Below are 19,867 nucleotides of genomic sequence, written 5' to 3' on the forward strand. Positions count from 1 at the left end.
TTTTCTTGTGTGTCTGACGTGAAAGTAAACAAATCACAACAAGTGTTGCCACAAAAAAAAAAACTAATTTTTACTGTAAATTATTTGTGCTTGGAAATAAAATAAACAGTTTCTGGTTGTTTTCATGGTACCCCTACAGCAGCAGCTGATCTTTCTAATTCATTTACGCTTTGAATATATCTTATCCCATAAATCTAGGTATCCAGGCTTTGCTTCTTGTGAGATTTAACGAAGATGATGGTCTTAAAGTGGTTTTACCACAAGAAAGCTTCCCCTACAAGGAATATACCTGTTGTCCTCCCCCTGAGGCCTCACACTGCCAGTCTGAGGAGTAAAATGATAGATCCAGAGGGTTTACCACAGATCATGGGGAGACAATACAGGTGAGATACTGAAAAATGTTTGAAAAATGAAAATGATTTGACCTCTGTTGTGGGTAAATCACCGATGGTGCGGAGAATTAATTCACCCCGAGAGCAATTGCTTAAATAAAAGTGAGTTGATTTTGCAGTCTAACGTGAGTTAAAATAGAAATGTCTGACTTGAAGAAGTGATGACTTGCAGGTTGTTTGACAGCTGCAGAGCTGCGATCATCAGGTTTCGGGGGACAAGTCTCTCTTATCGCTGATTAACCTTTTGCCAGAGCCAGGCGGGACAAATCCCCTCGTGTTTCAGCTCCGAGTCACACGCCTGTGTAACTTTCTTCACAATTTTATTGATCTGCTAGTGACAACATGAGAGTGCTGGAAACACTTAATGTCTGATTGACTCAAACTGCCCTCAAATTGTTTTTTTGTTTGTTTGTTTGTTTGTTTTTTGCCCCTTGACTTTGACACAAATACGGTCTAATGCCAAACGTAACAAGTCAGTGGTAGAAACTGCATTTACAGAAAATCCTTATAGGTGTTAAATGTAGTCGTTTCATTTTAAACTACCTTGTACTTCTTTTCCACAACTGGACCTATTTGATCCTTCGTCAGCTGGCACGTTAAAGTGATGTGTGAATATGAATGCTAATAATAATATATAATAGGAATATATAAATATGAAATGGTGTTATCTGACGTTACAGTAGGTATTCTTGATATATTCTTTCATAGCACATGTAAATTTTGTACTGACGTCACTGTGACCTTAACACAAGATGAATTAATGCCAGAGCCAAATAAATCCAGCGCTTAATTTATATGAATTTATTTATGTTATAGGCTTATTTCAGATATATATATTTAACATAAGAATATTTTAGTCAAACCTTTTGTCTTGAACTTGCCCTAATGTGCACATTTTGTGTATTTTGGCACTGCCCCCTGGAGCTAATGGGAGCGATACAAAGGCAGGACTGGATTTGTAGACACTACTTATGGGATTAGGGGAAAAAGTCTTAAATATAAGAGATTCACTCTGTTTCTTCGTTTACATTTTAGCACTTTAATTTTGTCTTTAAGATGAGACACGAGAACATTTGGAATAAAGACTACACTCACTCAGCCTCTGATGAGGGTGAAGGAGGTGAATTCTTAAAGATTCATTTTGTGCTCTGCTGTGGGTTAAAGGTCATTACAAAGCAATCATGTACCAGGTCCTCAGCCACCTGCTGGCCTTTGAAACTGAAGCATTAAGGTCAAACAGTTGCAACACAAGTCTCGTCTTATGTCTTATGTATCATAGAGGGCATAAATAAAGAATAAATGGTCTATAACAAACTCTAATGTCTCCTGTGGACCCCCATGAGTGGAGGCTGGCAAAGGTGAACCATTATATGATACATTAACCGCCTTTCAATGTCATAACAGGGGCGTCCAACTGCACCATAGTGTGCCATTAATAATCTATGAAATGTTATTTATTGTCAATACATTGAGAACGAGTTGACAATGAATCCAGTCATTCACATAGTTTTGTCACAGTGAGGCGGCCATAAATATTCCTGTGGCATAACCACGAGCGGTCCTATCTCCTGAGTCCCTGCCTCTCCACCAAATATGGACACCTCGGCTTTACTTTTGGGGGCTGCCATGGCGACGGGTGACGTGGGATCGCATGCCACCCACCAAGGTTCTCACCTTACCCGGCCCGTGGTGGCGTGTGGGGACAGGCCCCCTGACTCAGACCCCAGCTGTGGAGCGCAGAGCGAGCGTTTGAACGCTCATCAAATATACTCCCCTGACACTCCCGGCACTTGGCCTAAATATAAACTGTCAGACCATCTACCCGGCGCTCTGGGCCAAATGTTGGCATGTCAAGACTTCTAGAAACGTATCACAAGACCCAAGCCCCCCCCCAACACACCCTCTGCCAGGTCCTGGGACAGAGCTGCTCAGTTTCATCTCAGTGTACAGTACAGCCATTATACATTACATGACATTGTACATTATGTGACAGTTGAGATTTATCAATCGACAGCACACATGCATTCCTGCTCTGAATGTAAGTCCTTTGATTTCTTAAGTCATCCCTGCTGATGGGACTCAGGTCGTTTGTTTTACGGTTCAACTGTCACGCTGTGTTGTCAGCTGCAGGCAGCAGATGCAACCTTCACGGGCGCTGGATAACTCACTGGTTTTTGGTCCTGAAGCTACCAATAAAAGTGAACATTTATGGCTCCATGTATCCCCTCATTTATGTGTGGATAATGTGAGCGTAGAGGAGTGTGGGTGACTTTGGATGTGACTTCTGATGTTCTGCAGAGGTGGCTATCTGTCACTCCACGTGTTGATTAGGCTCAGTCACAAATACATTTTCTTGGCTGCTGCAGCACATCACACAGTTTTGAGGCGTGCTTCCACTTCACCGCCTGACAGACACATACGCTTACAATACGCTGGTACAATCCAACATGTTAAACTTAAACAAGTGGTTTCCGAGCTTTTACACTTTATCAACATTTGCACAGTGCCTGCAGAGAATAAATGTCTCGCCCGTGTTAAAAGCTGCAGCTCCACCTGAAGCAGCTACAAAAGAAAAACGCTGCTTATACGTGGCTGCATCAGTATAACACTATGTATTATACCAACATTATGTGTAGCAATATTTCAGTCAGCTCTGATACTTTCCGTACATTTTGATGATAACTTTGGATTTTTAAAAAGGTCATACTACTCACGGATGATCGCTGGTGGTCGGGCATATCTGACGTTAATGGATGTGTTATAAGCAGATTGTTCGTTGGAGCAGTCAAGGTTCAAGCCCTGTTCGTCAGCAGCTATGACCTTGAGCATGCTCCCCGTGCAGCATGTGACTCTGAATGGGGGGAAGAAGGGGGAAAAAAAAAAAAAAGGAGGGTGGTTTCAGGAAATAGCTGATTTTTTTTCCCATTTTTGTGCTTCAACATTGTGTTCACTGTTGTCCTGTGGTGCTTACATGAGGAAGTTCAACGGTGAGGGTGGGAGATTGTACATCAATGATTACTTCAGTGTTTTTATTCATGAGAAGCTGGAATGGAATCACTGGATGTTTATTTTGCATTTTCTGTTTATTGTCACATCTACTCAGATGTTTAACCCGACATATGAGCAGCGGTTGTGATTTTGTTACGATTTGAAGACATGATTCATTCTCCAGTTTTTCTGTTATCTTCATGGAAAAAAAGGCTTTCTCTGTTTTTATTACAGCTGTAAATCTCTCCTGAATGATAAGGAGGCTCATTCAGGAGCTGCAGGTGACTGTACCTACAATGGGAGGTTCGTGATTATGAACAATGGGATCAACGTGGCTGTGATGGTGTAGCGAGTTAGGAAGGAAAATAGGAAGCATGAAGTGGATTCAGTCATTTCTTTATGTTGCTTTAAGTTACTCCCAACGGGCATTTTATGTTGATACAGAACAACAAGATCAGAGTTTAGATCCGTCCCTGATGTTAAACACTGGGCAGTCCAGAGGTGGCTTATCTTTTAGAAAAAGTTACACAGATTATACAAAACACAACACTTCTGCCGTTAGCTCTTAATAAGTTACATGATGATATTTACAGATCAGGCTAGAAGTACAGAGCTGGTGTCACACATGTACTCAAAAATGATATTTACAAGTCTATACACAAATCCAGCGTTGTCCCCGTCCTGCTGCAGAGAGAGAAAGGAGAGAAGTTAACGAATGAGAGGGATATTCCTGATCCGACACGGCTCATTTCGCTCACTTTTCCACTCACCTATAAACTGTTCAGCAGGGAGTTCTGAATGCTTTCGAACACTTTGTTGTAGATCTCTTCCTTTGATGTCATCCCATCAAGATACTCTGTGCAGACAAACACATGAATGAAAGTCATTCAGAGGCGGCAGTCTGCAATTTCTAAGAGATATTTTGCTGTTATTTTGACTTTAAGAATGTGGATCCTGAGCTGGATTCTTTTCTTAATAAGCATTAACAAACCTATTCTGTCACAGTTGTTCTCCATCTCCTTCCTGTGTTTCAAATACATGGGCCAGACGTGGCCATCGAACAGGCCGGGGGGGTCAGGGAGTGTGTATGTCCTTGTACTGTGGAAACATAATCAATAAAGTCCCATTATAGCCTGTGCAACTGTATCTAACACCTCAGCAGTGCATTTCAAAAATCACTCAGTCTGACCTTCTCCTCCTTTTGCACTCCTCATAAGGAATGGAAATGTAGAAACATTTGTCATAGACGTCAATTAAAGGCCTGAAACAGGGAAGCCGAATTAGTGGAAGGTTTTGGAGGCCAAGAGGCCTGTGGGTTAAATTTTAGAGGTTGCGTTGAAAAATTTGAAGTCACCCACTTGTAGTTGTAGATGAGGAACCCCTCGATGATCAGAATGTGGATCCCCTTCGCCTCCGAGCCGGATTGCTCGGCTTCAGGTGACAGGCTGACACCGTGAGAGCGGGCGAACTTGACTGGGTTCTCCTGCCAGCCTTTCACGGTGCCGATCATGGCCTCCATGTCCAGGGCAGTGATCACTGATACACAACAAGGAAAGAGCAGGGAAAGGCGGCTGTCACCACAAATGCAGCCAACACTCTTCACCAATGTGCTGTAACACACATTAGCCTCGGTTAGCGAATGTCTGTAGCATTCACAAAATAGATAACAAATGATCACAAAGTTTACGATTGATTGGTTACCAAACAAAAAATTGTGCAGGAAAGAAAAAATACGTTACTGCATGGGTTTCTTATGCGAAATCCATTCTTACCATCCCACTGTCTAAAGCCGTCCTCCCCGACTTCTATTTGATCGGTTTTCTGAAATAACAGTCACCAATAAAACATTGCTGCAACCCAGTAATCAGTCAGAGCTGATCACACCTGGACAGGACAAGTCAAGGACTCATCTCCACCAAAAGTAACGCACGGTGACAGTTTTCTGTCAAGTTCAAATGCTTTTCCCCGATGTTGCACTTGCGAAATTTTCCGTTGCCGTACTTCAGGACACAGTAAGCTCTAGAGAAATATTCTGACTTTACAGGAAGGTGATTATTTTCTCAGGGATGTATCTATTTTGAGAACAACATCAACAAAAAAAGCTTTTGGATTCAATTGGATGCCCTTGTGGTCTTTCTAAAAAGTTGGCCCATTAGATAACAGATGCAAAAAAAAAGAAAAAAGAAAAAAAAAAAGGCGGGGCGTTGAGCTGTCGGCCTTCCTTGAATGCAGCACGAAAGAAAGGGTAGAAATAACATCTTCTGACTTGAAACCCGAAGTCAAAGGTCATGCAAAAAAAAGTTGGTTTCAGAATTCGCAACATGATTGGACGTTTCACTTAAAGTGGGGCTGCTCAATCCTTTCATTGGCCGTCCAGGAGACAATCAGCCAGATGTATTACTAGGCTGCTGCGATGACAGGACATCTGCAGGTCAGTCTGGTGGTTTATTTATGAGCACAAAATGTCCCCGAGGGCAAATTACACATAGCAAAAGGCTCATATCAATAACAATGATTTCATTAACTAACTCTACATAGTAAAATAGTATTGTACTGTAGCATTAAACTTAAATACTGTGACTCAAAGCTCAAAAGAATGGTTATTTGAATTTATCTTACCTTGAAGAAGTCATCCTGATGCACAACACAACAGTTAGGTAATGTCTTTAGCAGTCTGTTTGTCAAAGTTGTCTTCCCACCGTTGGTCACTCTGAAATTTGAATGATTTGGACCATAGACGAGTTACACTCCTTTGTCCGTTTTGCTAAAAGACAAGTTACAACAACAAACAAACTGAGACTTACCCTCCAATGCCAATGATGAACTTCATTTTCAGCTCTCTTGTGAATTGGTCACCTCTGGAATTCAGTAAATAAAAGAAGGGAACCCAGCCAAAGCAAACAGTCTGTCAAAGGTCTCCTGTGAAAACCTTCCCTTCTCCTCTGCCACAGATGTTCCCCCCCTTTACTACTTCATTGACTGAAAACTTCCCTGCCAGGAATATAAAGGATTCAGCTGCAGCGTCACAGCTTCTCCCACCAATCAGCCGGCCATTTTTTTCTGCAGCCAGTCAGCTGCTGCTTTCCAGCGTCATGGCACCAATGGCATGACGGCGGCTGAGCAGCTTCACATTTGCATGAAAGCAGATCCCTAAATTTTCCACCTGCTGTCAGGAGTCAGTGAACATTTGTTAACCAAATGTATTACAAATCCCACCACATGACAGAGTTCTTAGAAGATAATCGAGAAACTGTGAAATGATAAAACAGGACACGAAAGAGCCAAGCAGACATGTAGCACCTGTGGCTGCAGACTGGGGATACTTTAGAGCTTATAGAGTCATTATATATTCATAATATGGGAAAAAAAAATGTAATTGAAACACTTCATAAATGAATAGATCGAAAAAGAAAGCTGTGTGAAGGGGAGCTTTTGTCCTAGAAGGGACACGGCTGAATGAGTATTTTTGAGATATATTTGAGATCTGAGTCTCAGGACACAGACAGACCTCAGTATTGAAGTTTTTGGAGAGACATTTCCATGCTTAGACAGCTCCCGCACGCACTATATTTAGTTGGCTGTTGTGTGTCTGCTTTATGATGCAACCAGCTGGAGTGCATGGACACCGGCCATGTGACCGCAGGTCTGCATCAGCGCAGTTTGTCTGACACACCTCGGCGTGTGTGCGCTCAAGTCTTGTTTTAATGTCATTTTACAGCTTATAAATGAATTCAGTCACAGCTATAGCCCACAGTTGTGTGTGTGTGTGTGCAAATGGCCTCATGTTTCACTCACAGGTCAGTCTCAATGGAGACGTGATGTCGTTTGACACCATGTGACGATGATATTTTCCACGTCTTATATCAAAGTGATTGGCAGCTCAGACTGCGCTGCAGTCGACTGATGTTAGTAAACAGTGAATGATAAGCATCGGTGAAGAATTTGGGATTACAAAACTGCCCCACATATGCTGAGACATATTATAGGGCACCGCACTATGAGGTCCACCATATGAAGCATGTGGTGCACATATTCTTCTGTCTTAAATCCAGAAAAAGGACTAACTTTTTGATAAATAAATGTTTTTCTTTTGTGGGGCAAAATAACTAATATCAGATTTATTGAGGAATTTGTGCAGATGCAAACTACCTGGATGTACAGATTTTTTCAACAGACACTTGCTTGGGGGGGGGCTAGATACTTCTTCCGTCTTTCTTTATGTATTTATGGCTACACAAACAGCCACTCTGGCAATCTACATAAGTGATATCAAGCTTTTCATTTCCCTCTTCATAAAAGTGTTTACTTTTCCTACTATTTCTTCAATAACATTTGATTAATATGCTCTTGATTGCTGTTCCCATGTCACGTTGCAATGCTAATAATGCCAATATCATTAAAACAGTCACTGATTAGAATGTTGGATTTTGCACAACATACCTTATAAAGAGAGAAATGTGGAGCTGCTTTGGGGCCAACAGATGGCAGCGACATTACAGGCTATTATGAGTTACCTAATGAATGCTGTAACCTTGTTTGAAAAAATAAAGGGTCATTTCAAGCATATTAAATACAAATGACCCCCGTGAAGAGCAGCAAAGGACTGTCAGGTGACCCTCACTTGGCTTGCACAACCATGAATCAGAATTATGGCCTTGTCATGATTCTGAAACGTCTGGAGTGAGAGGCAGTAAAACAGGTGTAAATAAAATGGAACATACATGAGCTTGGTTGGCTCTGCTGGTCAAAGCTTAACATGCGACTAATGACGGCATGGCGAAGGCTGCTAGAGTTCCGTTTTTATAATTTATTTTTTTTTATTTCTTATTTTTTACAAACAGCAAATGGCACATTTTCATAAATAACAATTAAAGCAATTTGACTCTCTCTTTAAATATATTTAATCTGTATGGATGTATGCTTTCCATTCTGCAAAAGTACCTTTTTAAAACATGAGAGCAAGTCACTGTAAAGCAGACAAAAACATGTCACAGGAACAGGAATGATATGGACAAGCATGCCACCTGATTATCAAACTCTGGAAAAATTCACACATTTGCATCAGTAACATCTACTGTAGATCTAAGAACATTTTTATTGCACATTACTTTTCAATAAACTTCCATAAACTAAACAGTTCCCATGCCATTCATATCAAAACCCAAATATTTGTGCAAATGCCTTTCTCAAAAATATATATAGTATTTACACAACGTTCCCAGCTCTGTCGGATGATTTTAAGTCCAGAAATTGTAATTTATATAGTTGAAGTCATGCTGTAGATAGAGATCTACTTGACATGCAGAAACCTTTTGATGTAACTATATGGTTTTATGCTTTGGTGCTGATGAACTTTTAGCTAGACGGAGGCTGAAAAGTTTGTTTCTGAGAAAAGATTGTCTTGCAGCTATTGGATCCAGTCAGGAGATTTAATCCTGTGTGCTGTTGTGGCTCCCATTGTAATGATCTTCCATTTAAACTCTGTAATAAAAATACATAACGTTGAACTCTCTGTCTCCAGTTTGTCACAAATGTAACATTTCTCACAGAATACTTTGGTTGGGCAGTGTTTCAGTACACATGCATTAAATGTAAACTATATCAAACATGACACATATTAGGTTTGCCTAAATATTTTTCTCCTGCTTCCTCTGCTGGCATTCAGTTATGAGACACTGCCTGTGTCCATTCCTGGGATGTCAGCCAGTCCTCTAGCTGATAGCTCCTTTGATAAATGGGGGTTGATAGGAGTGGTCAGTGGCACAGGACAGGAGAGGGGTGGGAGTTTCTAAAATAATCCCCCTGCACATCCTAACCTAGAACTCCCTTAGTGAGTATGTTCTCCCTGATTTCAAGACAGGTTATGTGCTATGGATCGATTTGCCAGACCTTGGGTGCACCATCCATTAAAAATAGATTGATCAGGTGTGAGCAGACAGACTTAAAGAGATAAGCAGCTGTGCTTTATGCAACGCAGGGAACGGAAGGAATATGATGTTAAAGGATCAGTTAACATGTCTCAGAATCTCACACAGTGTGAATCTAACGAAGTAAAGAATTACTTGCCAAAAGTGAACCTGAGCTGGACATTTTCGCACGATTAATAGTAATCCCGCTCCCAGATAAGAGACCAGGAGGAAAAGCATGATTATTTCAACTTCTACTTTGTGTTTTATGTATGTGCAAGGATACACGATTAAATGTGAGCTGCATCATCAGTTCAAAACATACAGTTTGTTGTGATTGGAGCAACAACCGTGTGCAACAGTGTTACTCTGGGTCTGAGCTACTCGTGAGAAAAGATGACTTTGACTTGAGCTTGAACTCTGAAACTACAGGTTTGATTTTTCTCTCCATCTTAACAGAAAAATGTATTCATCCTCGTGTTCTCTCTGGCTAAATGTATGCTTTATTGCAATTAGGATCTTGGTGCACCAACCCTTCAGACCTCTGGACAGAGACCAACACCCCAGACAGGCAATCATCCAGTATTTCAGTGATTTAATGTAATGTGTCCTTTTCATGCACGTAAAAGAACGTCTCTGTGTAAGTGTGAGATAGGTTACAGTGGGCTGACATTACACACCATGTTGGATGAAGCTGATTGAGGGTGAGTAAAGTGAAGAGAACACTTACCTTAATGTCAGATGTCACAGCTAACGTCGGCAATCGTTGACTTTGGCCTAGAAGTGAAACGTTAAATTTAAACCCAAGTAAATATAAATATTTTGCTTCGTCATCTAGTCTATATTACTTGCAGATGTTACCGGTTTAAAGTCCTGTGATGCAATTAATGCAATTAAGGTTTTGTGAAATAACTGAACCAACTAAAGTTGCACAGAGTGCAAATTAAAGTTCAATGGTTTCTAATTTCAAGCAGCTATCAACGATTTTAGATAAAATGTAATATGTGTCAACAGTATCTATGTCAGTTGCTTAAGAACCGAGTTATGTAACCCAAAAGCCCCTGGATAGTATGCATCACAAAATTAGGTCACCTTTCTTCTGGCAACGTTGAGCTGGTCTGCTGCTGGTCTTGCTCAAGTCTGTAAGTATGACAGACGAGTATTAATACTCCAAAGAGAAAAAAAGCTATAAATTCTTTGTCTTGACATCTAAAAATCAGTTGCTCACCTTTCCCTTTGTGCTTTTATCTTCTCATCATCATACCTTTAAAAGCAGAGAGTAAAAATTTGACCAATGTTTCATTACATCCACATATCTGGTATAAAGAAGCTGCACTTCTTGTATATCTGGAAATGATCTTTGTTGTGTCATAGATGATTTTTTTTTTTTTTTTAAATCCAGTTTATACATTCTGTAAATCCCTCTTCAGTGTATGGTGTGTTGGATATGACCGGTCTGTTCAGGCTGTAGATGCCTGCTGTTGGCCACAAAAGAGGGAAACTCTACAGCGTGAATGCAGACTAAACTTAAAATTCAAAAAACATAGACTATCATGATCATCTACTGTGTCAGCTGCCCAAGTTAATTTAAATATACAATGATAACTATGCATTTCAAAATAATATTATATTATATTATTAAATAATATTAAATGAAGTACCAACAAATTATCTCGAAAGACTATCGCCTGTCTTGAATATTCTTTCAAGATGCCATTGCAACACATAACACTGACTGGTACACAAGTGGTATCTCACCAGTGACCCCTGGTGGCCCAGAGTACTTACTGCAGCACACACTCAGGGATCTGCACATGCTCCATGGGGATGATCTGGCCGAGTTCCCCCAAGGTTTGAACATAACGGATTTTATCCATGAACTTCACGCTGAAAAAGCATAAACATGCGATCACTGCCCTGAATGATCTTGTTAAAGCCAATGGGGTCAGGCCATGTTGCACAGCTCTTGCCCATGAGTGTCCTCACCTGATGAAAGGTCTCGAGATGGCGAGGATAGTCCGAATGAACCATGTTGGGTGAGTAATGATGAGACACTTTAGGTTCTTCCTCAGTCTGCAAGGGGGAATTCAGACAGCTGACAGTTTGTGATGCTCTAAATGTCTTTCTCACCAATCATTCCCTTTCATCAACTCTGTCTTTAGCAGCATCACCAGTTTCACTTTATTCCCTATATTCTCCTACATCCTCCCCCCTTCCTTCACAGTTGTTGTGGTTGTGTGTCTTACTTCCTGTCAATCATATGATAGCATCTCTTCAGCCAGCTGATGCCCGGCATCTTCCTGCGAGGAGTTGCTCCGTTCAGGTAAACAATCATGTAGTCTTCTGCCACCAAAAGCTCCAGGCTGCTCACAACATAGCTGTCAATAGATCAAACAAGTTTGCATCAGACCAAGACTTAAAAACAAAACGACTCCTTTTTATATGATGAGAATCTGAGAGTCACAAAAAGAAGTAGCATAAAGGGTGTCATTACACTGAGTGAGTGTGATTTGACATGCACATTCAATTGAGACATCATATCTTTTGAAGATTTACACAGTAAGAAAAAAGGCAGAAGAATGATTCATTGAAAATGCTCTTGATAAGACCAGTATGGGCATTACAGGAAGAGGTTTTCCATGATGTATGTGTAGTCCTCACAGCTGCTTTCAGGAAGATGGCAGGCTGCAAACACAATGATGGCATTCAAACCTTCACCATAATAACCTGAGAGAGGAGAGAGACACATGTAATCATCATTATCACCATGAACTGCATTAAAACTGTATTGAGGTCTAGAACATATAATGTTGTGTAACCACTTGCTACAGAATCTCAGTTATGATTTCATAGATTAGAGGCCTCACAGCTGTTTTCTTTCAGTTTAGTTGTATTAAATGGAAATCAGCGCTCGAGTAAGATACTGGTAAACTCAGCTATCTTTAATTAGCAGAGTGTTATTCTCCTCTCCAAAAGTTATCGTTTACAGTTTACATAAAATAGTGAAGAGCTATAATTGTGAACTAAAACTGTCAGCTTAGTGCCAGTCTTTCAAAGTCTGACTTTATTTAACCCTGACTAACCTCCATGTGTAACTACCCTCAGGTACGGCCTGATGACCTGCATGTCAATCCGTTGCTCCTGGTCACCGATGATCACTGTTCGCCACAGACGTCCTGATGCATCTCTCTGTTCTTCACCTTCACCTGGGAGACGTTTGGCAGTGGCCACTGGAGTATCATCTGGATTCAACACGAAGAAAACAGTTCCTGGTCAGACTGTTTAACGTACCTCTGCAGCTGCTTTGACATTTACAATGTAAAGCCTGCAGACTGGAGTCAGGGAGTTGAACCTCTTAATGAGTGTTTGCTACATATTTCTGGTCTTAGCCAAGCAAAATCTAACAAAGTGTGAGAGCCAACTTTTTCCTTTTCTTCTCTGCAGCAGTTTGTGAATGGACAGCCAAAGGGTAAGTTAGAGGAAATTACATACTTTGACCTTAAAAGAAATCAGCGTCTTCCTTCATGCTGACAACAAAGAAATAATTTAATCTCTGTCTGACCTTCCCACTCCAGCTCGTTGCCATTGTTAATGAACTCTAGCGAGTCCGTTTCATCAGGGGTCTCTATGTCATCTACGTTGATGTCCAGGTCATCGGGTGTTTCCAGAAAGTCATCAGACAGCACTGATCCCTCACTCTGATCCAGAGACAGGTTCATGTCGGGGGCCACCAGGGTGCGGCGTTTACGCTGGGCCACTGATTCGCTTACATTCAGGGAGGTGGGGGGATCTAAAATAAAATAAAATAAAATAAAAAACAAAAACACAAAACAAAAGCCAACATATTAAATGTTGGCTTTTGCTTCACTCACTATTTCTGTTGTCAGTGAGGCCACAAGAGGATTCAGCGTCTCCATCTTCTGGTAGGGGCCTAAAAAGGAACACAAAATTATACATCATGTACAAATACAGTGATAAGATAAGATAGATAAGATAATAGCACTTTATTGATCCCCATTGGAGAAATTTGAATGTCACAGCAGCACGAGGCATAAGGGGAGAGAAATAACGAAATTAAGAAATTAAATAGGACACAGAGGTCAGGTGACCAAAAAAAAAAAAAAATTAATAAGACAGAGACAACAATATGATAAAAGATAATAAGATAAAAACCTGCTACAGAACAAAGTGACATAATGGAACAGTATGAATTAGAAATTCATATACATTGATCCTTTTTAGTTTACTTAAATAAAGTATTACCAGTCATCCTCAATAATGCTGTCTTTCGTTTTTGGAGACGCTTAATTGTGATTCCTGCAATCGTGTGCTTATGGAAACAATGCCAGTAATTACAAACTCCCCTCTGACATAGCAGTGTAATAAAGCAGCTGAACTCTCAGCAGTCTCAGACTGTTGGGGAGGACTCGATTTTAGCTAGCAGAACTCTCAGACACACCCACAGGCAGACAAAAAGACACAGACATTAACACAAGCATGCATACAGAGACATTAACACACCCTGAAACACTGCAAGTATGGACTTGCTGATGGTACTGCTGGAATAATTGCTGTTATTACGTTGTCTGTAGGTTTGCAGAGTTAAAAATGACACCACTGGACTTTTAAATTAGCATTTTTTTATGGATGCTGAAACGTAGGGTCAATGTATTCATTACTATTATTAACTAACCAATCAATATACAGGTTAAAGATTAAGAATAAAATAAAATTGAAGCAAATGTTAAATAATTTAGGTAAACATGTTGTGAAAGCACTTGTCTGTGAATAATCTGCTTCATCTGCTCATTTTTCACACACTTCCTCTGCTGTAAATCACTCTTGACGGTGAATGGGAGCAGATGGACACTGTGATGTGTTTTACTGTTGTTGTGCTGTCTGTAGTTTTGTTCAAATAACACATAACAACGGCATCAAGGAAATGACACACCTGCTGCCACTCGGCATTAAAGATGTGTGACAGATTTTCCCACATTGCCATGGCCTGTCAAAGTTCGCTGCACAGATAAACACACACACTCACTCATTCTCACACAAGCACAATCAAGAGTACCTGGGGAAGTCCTCATCCTGCCACTCGTCTTTTACCTCCATGCTGTCCATGTGTAAAGTGGCCTCTGCTGTACCCATCCTCTGCCAGGGAGGACAGGCGACAGCTCACTGAGGTTGACAGAGAGATGGAACAATCTTATTCAACGATTCTGGAGGAAACCAGATGCTAAAACAACCCAGGCATGAAGTTGTCTTAAAGGGATACTGCGCCCATTTTGGACATTTTATCTGCATTACAAACTAAAGGTGTGGAGTTTGAAAAGATGTGGGTGTTTACTGGGCAGGGGCGGACTAATGAAATAAACTATGCAGTTGCATTGTGGGATATGTAGTAATGAAAAATCAGGATAGCTTAAAACTGCTGCTTCCATTTTGACATTGGCCAAGAAAACGTTGTAGGTGTCAGGAAGTGTTCTAGAAAGCTGCAATACAACAACCTGTGGGTGTTAGGAAGAATTTAATCAACAGTAGGATCTTAAAGTTCTGTCTTTTTTTTTTTTTTAAACATATTACAATTGTAAGATCCACCAGATGGGCTGTAAAACAGCTACCATTTCTACACTTACGACTAAATATAATTTTTACAATTAAATTACTGTATGGAAATGGAAAAGTGATAGCAATTTGACAAAATTAAATCCCTGCCTGGTTTGTTCAACATCCCTGAACCAGGAGACAGAAATAAAACACTACATTGCTCATACACTACCTCAGGGGATACAAGCATATTACACATACAACCATAAAGTAGATAAAGATTTTAACTTAACCTATTTTACATAACCAAATGACTTTGACTGATGTTCTGGCTTGTCATTGTACGACGTCATACAAGGATCAGTAAGGCATATGAGGCGGCGTTATGTGCCAGCCTTATGTCAGAAACGTGTATATGGAGGAGGAGCAGCGTCCTCCCCGCATCACTGTCCCAGTCAGAAGTGATGCAGCAGCAGACGCTACCACAGTGTATTTGTCCACTGGGATGGCACTGATGTGCTACAGCCAGACACATCAGAGGTCATGTGGACAAACACAGCAAACACACTTGGGCCTTCAGGCTATTATTGCTGTGTTGTGATTGGGCTGAAAAACGAAGCAGAGTGGTGAGGTGTTTACTGAGTATTGTGCCATGAGAATCTGAGTGTTTCATGTAAGCTTGATGGGGGGAATCAAACATGAACAGCATTCTGGCTGAATCACACTTTGAGTCATCTTCCTTTGTGCATTTAATCTTTCAAAAAAACCAAAAAACATTATGAGGCAGTTTGAGTTCCCTGATAAATCAAGAATGAAGGATGAGTGTGAGTGACAGAAACTTCCCACAGAAGAAGCAGATCGGTGCGTGTGGGCTGTTGTCCGTGTGAATGTCTCTTGCCAAGGCTCAGCTGCTCATACACTGCTCTGCTGATTGACGGACACAAAGTAATGTTGTGGCCACACGTGTTTGTTGGGGATTTAAGTCCAGATGGCAGAGCAGCCTTCATTTCCCAAACATTGTCTTTACTGATTGCTGACAATCAAACTCTAATCTACCTTATCTAATCTAATCACACAACAGTTTCAATCATGTGCCCAGGCACCAGAATTTCTGTCTCATTTGATCACAACATTTCCTAATAATAATAATAATATGGCTGCAGATAAGCAACAAGACAGCATGGTAAGAGTACAGCCTCCCTCAATTTGTTTGATGCAAGACGACAGCCACAGGGGCAGTGACGTTGCCAACACCAAACCTCAGTGAGTAATTCAAATGTTGCTAAAAATGGATCTAAATTCGGCTCAGCATCTTTTCTTTGACTGACAACCACATGGAACCACATTTAGAGGCAGAATGAATCACAGCATTAGGGAGCATGTCACTGATGGACAAGCTGCCCTGTGTGCCTGAGGAAAAACACTGCATTCAGCTATAATTAGAAAAATCATTGCCTGGGTCAAAGGCAGTTTACTTACATTCTGTAATAAGGAAGATTTCCTCTGTGCCGTTTCGAAAGCTTTCCTGTTTTGCTTTCAGATACTCCCCTTTCTGCTCCTCTCCCTCGTCTTTAAAGCTGCCTGATCAGAGTGAGGGTCATCACTGTTTACATCTGCACAAGGATCTGAGCTGCTGGAGAACTCCCGCTGTTACCTGATGCTGCCAATGGAGGCTGAGAGAGATCTCCTGTCCCCCTGTGGAGAGGAGAGAGTTTAGGAGAGGAAGGGTCGTCACAGAGCAAACACCACCCTGCTCTCATCTTTTCAGTCTTCCCTGACTATCAGATCCCGTGCTGCTTTTTGGACTAAAGAAAATCCTCACCCAGCCCTTTTAGCTGGTCTCGTGATCCCTCGCCATCTCTCTGCCTCAGGTTTGCTTCATCTCTGGTAAATCGCCCCCTAGCCTCCTCCTCTTCTCTCCACCAACACTAATGCCCCTGTCCCAGGCTCTAATCCTGCTGTGATGATGTCACCCACATGAGAGCTGTGTTTTCATGGTTATGTAATCACACCTACGTACCTTCTTTTTGATTTCCCTGAAGGCAGCTCAGAGACACAAACAGATGTTTTCCTTCTTCTCAAGTTCGGTCCGGTCAGCATCCATGACTTAATCTGTTGTTATCCTCCCGTGAGCTGGAAAAGATGAACGTTTCTACTTCTCTGCTGTTCCCTGGCAACAGCATCTTCCTCTTTCTCTCTCTCACATCCACACACAGTCAGCCTCTCAATCTCTCTCTTGCTTTTTCTCACCATCTCTTTTAAGCTCTCTCGCCCTCGATGAAACCCCTCCTCCACATGGATTTCCCTCCTTTTCTCTTGCTTGTTAGCTGTGATGCACATGCCCCCTCCCTGTTCCTCCTCTTCCTCTCCTCACAGCTGCATTGAGCTCTGGGCAACGTCACTAAACACAGAGTGGTACTGCACCCAACGCCCAGTGGGAGCAGCCACAGTTTTCTTATTTTCCTCCTGCTTTTGGCTGCTTGGTAGGAAAATGCATTTTGGGCATTCTAGCTATTTTGCACAGCACTAAAACATTGCAACATTTCCAGATCAGTGACTGAATACATTTGCTTTCCCCTAGCACAGTTGCACGTATAATTTAAGGTAAACAACTTTATGTAGGTATGTACAAACATTGTTTCAATGATTAACTGGATAACATATAATTTTGAGGGCCTGCCTAGCTTTTAATATTGGCTCATCTTATTTTGAGTATAACTGACTGGAGATTAGGATTCATGCGTAGTATTAATTGCCACTAAAGTGGAATAATCTAATGTTTGGTTTTGTTTCTTTTATTAAACCAGCTGGTTTTTGCAGATGAGAGAAAAATTTATGTTTCAGTTCCATGGTCACATTGAATTGTGTTTACTTCCACAAAATGCAGTTCCATTAAATATTTAGCATTTCTATATGTTTGTATATGAATAGCTCCTGTGTAACTGGGTCACTGGCACTCCTGCCACCAGATGGGGGTAGAGGCATATCTGCATATCTGCTACATTTCATAGCTACAGGGAGAGAAAGTGTAACGATCCAAAGCAGGTTTGTCCTCTTCATTAGCTCATATAACGTCTGTGTTGGATATTCAGCGTTGGTATAGTTAGTGCCTTGCTTAAAGTACCGGCAGAAAAATCAAAATTAGTGCAGAATGGCAGCAAAAACACTATGACAATGTGCTGCTGTCATGACTGTACTTCACACAGGGCTCAGATTTTGCTTCAGAATGACAGAAACCAGTTGAATAAGAGCACAAAACGTACGTGTTGAAATAGGAAACTAAAATCACAAACGGTGCCTGTAGGAAACATGAAGTGTGTCACTCGTTTGTCCATGCTGTGATTTTCCTCTATACAATGGAGGGTAACAGCAAAGAAGAACTACTGTTCCAGTCATTGCCCATTTGCTCTTTTCAGCAAGAAGAGCCTTTAGCACACCTTGATGAAGTCCCAAAGGCAGAGGTGAGAGACTGGATAACACCACTCATAAATCTGAAGGTATTCTTTGATGTGACAGCCAAATAGATGAGGGGCAGGGTGAAGAGGCCGTGGATTAGATTAGAAGGCCAGTGATCACGGGGATGGCACTACTTCCCCAAGTGTCTGTCATCTTCACTATCCTCCCTGCCAGCTGGAAGAGCTGGGGAATACCTGAGATACAAAGAAGTGCGAGTGGTGGAAGGTACAAAACAAAGAGAAAAATAACAAGAAAGCTAGTTCGTGTAGATATCAGCTTTGTGTTCTTAGCAGATGACTATGATGAGCAGATGCAAATTGGGTTTATTCAGGCAGTCAAAGAAATCCCTCAGAGGCTTCCTCTCAGACAACCGTACCACCCAAAATGAGAACAAAGGCAGCTGAGAAGACCAGCAGACACAAACTCTTCACTCCATCTGAGGTGCCTTCTGTAGGGGTACCTGAACCACAGTGGAGTAGGTATTGTTTAGGAACATATTAGACATATCAATTCAAAATGAGTCATGCTACAATTGACAAAACATTAACTCGAGGCAGTGCAGGTGGTCGAGTGGTTAGCGTCCTGGGTTCAACTCAGACCCAGGGTTCCCCACTGTGTTTGAAATAAAGGTGTAAAAGGGTATAAAGAATAAATTTTACTGTTTTCCTCAGAATAACAGATGCCACTGACATGACTTTCTCTGGTAACACTCTGAATAAACATTTAAATAAACTTTATGACTACGCAAGTATAAATATTGACAGTATAAACAGAAAAAACAATTACAGCCATTGTGCATCTTACCTTTCTGAAGCAAGCTTCAACCACATTTGAAGGGATCATGTTTCCAAACATTTAAAATACAGATTATATATTTTTGCTGCCACCTGGAGGTGCATAGGTTTTTGTCCCATTACAATTTCCTAGCATTTTAGAATTATTAGCATACATACCTGATAAAATCTAGAGAGGCATCCACAGTCTGCACAGACACATCTTTACCACTAGGAGGCACTATGCTGCTCCGGGATGAATTCCCTGGCTGAATGACATCAGCTAAGGTGAATGCTGTAATAAAAACCCAGGCCAATTCCTCAGAGAAACAAGACCAAAAGGATTGAGTGTTCTATCAAAATACCAAATGCAAAGTAAGTAAGCAACCAAGCAGGTGACACTTTGTCAGTTAACGGCAGATAAAAAAAAAAAAAAAAAAAAAAATATATATATATATATATATATATATATATATATATATATATATATATATATATATATATATATATATATATATATAAAAATCAGAGTAGAAGTAACGTAAGAATTATGAGAAGTAAAAAAATCTATCACTCTTTTGAGTTTAGGAGTACTTCAGTACAGCAGAATCGAGGTTCTGAAAGGTCTTTTTTCTCCCCATTTTCCTCATGCTTGACCGAAACAGTTTCTTGGGAAGCCTATATATCTGACAAGTCAGTGTACTCCATGATACTATCCCATAAAACCTTTTGTGAACTACTGTCAATTACATCAAGATTTTACCTCCCATCAAACAAAAATGAAGCATAATCCCATTTTACA

At 40.9% G+C, this 19,867-nt stretch overlaps 2 protein-coding genes across 4 annotated transcripts; both read right to left on the reverse strand.

Moving 5' to 3' along the window:
• Positions 1-3,743: 3,743 nt before the first annotated feature.
• Positions 3,744-6,567, reverse strand: LOC115057215 (nicotinamide riboside kinase 2). 3 transcript variants are annotated; one of them, XM_029524151.1, is made up of 8 exons: positions 6,185-6,567; positions 6,000-6,090; positions 5,153-5,201; positions 4,739-4,916; positions 4,570-4,641; positions 4,372-4,478; positions 4,151-4,236; positions 3,744-4,061 (listed from the first exon to the last, which is right to left on the reverse strand). In XM_029524151.1, exons 1-7 carry the CDS (start codon positions 6,208-6,210, stop codon positions 4,151-4,153), a joined length of 609 nt encoding a protein of 202 aa, XP_029380011.1. In that variant the 5' UTR covers positions 6,211-6,567; the 3' UTR covers positions 3,744-4,061. The 3 variants fall into 3 exon arrangements, with proteins under 3 accessions (XP_029380011.1, XP_029380010.1, XP_029380012.1); XM_029524150.1 differs by having other exon boundaries at positions 3,745-4,064; positions 6,185-6,557; XM_029524152.1 differs by lacking the exon at positions 5,153-5,201 and having other exon boundaries at positions 3,745-4,064; positions 6,185-6,231.
• Positions 6,568-8,141: 1,574 nt separating this feature from the next.
• Positions 8,142-17,193, reverse strand: LOC115057214 (caytaxin-like). The gene is made up of 14 exons (XM_029524149.1): positions 16,857-17,193; positions 16,316-16,531; positions 14,361-14,467; positions 13,159-13,217; positions 12,849-13,076; positions 12,370-12,528; positions 11,911-12,013; positions 11,533-11,664; positions 11,273-11,359; positions 11,075-11,173; positions 10,515-10,550; positions 10,379-10,426; positions 10,017-10,063; positions 8,142-8,861 (listed from the first exon to the last, which is right to left on the reverse strand). The coding sequence occupies exons 3-13, from the start codon at positions 14,435-14,437 to the stop codon at positions 10,024-10,026; spliced, it is 1,068 nt and encodes a 355-aa protein (XP_029380009.1). The 5' UTR covers positions 14,438-14,467; positions 16,316-16,531; positions 16,857-17,193; the 3' UTR covers positions 8,142-8,861; positions 10,017-10,023.
• Between the last annotated feature and the right edge of the window lie 2,674 nt (positions 17,194-19,867).

Source organism: Echeneis naucrates, chromosome 17 (assembly GCF_900963305.1).
Source record: "Echeneis naucrates chromosome 17, fEcheNa1.1, whole genome shotgun sequence".
In the NCBI taxonomy this organism is placed as follows: Eukaryota; Metazoa; Chordata; class Actinopteri; order Carangiformes; family Echeneidae; genus Echeneis; species Echeneis naucrates.

Coding starts and splice junctions, on each gene's coding strand:
- LOC115057215 (XM_029524151.1), bottom strand. CDS start 6,210: ATGAAGTTCATCATTGGCATTGGAGG. Junction 4,917..5,152: donor CGGCTTTAGACAGTGGGATG/GTAAGAATGGAT, acceptor GTTGTGTATCAG/TGATCACTGCCCTGGACATG. Junction 4,642..4,738: donor TTCCTCATCTACAACTACAA/GTGGGTGACTTC, acceptor TCCCTGTTTCAG/GCCTTTAATTGACGTCTATG.
- LOC115057214 (XM_029524149.1), bottom strand. CDS start 14,437: ATGGGTACAGCAGAGGCCACTTTACACATGGACAGCATGGAGGTAAAA. Junction 13,218..14,360: donor CAGGATGAGGACTTCCCCAG/GTACTCTTGATT, acceptor GTTCCTTTTTAG/GCCCCTACCAGAAGATGGAG. Junction 10,427..10,514: donor ATAAAAGCACAAAGGGAAAG/GTGAGCAACTGA, acceptor TCATACTTACAG/ACTTGAGCAAGACCAGCAGC.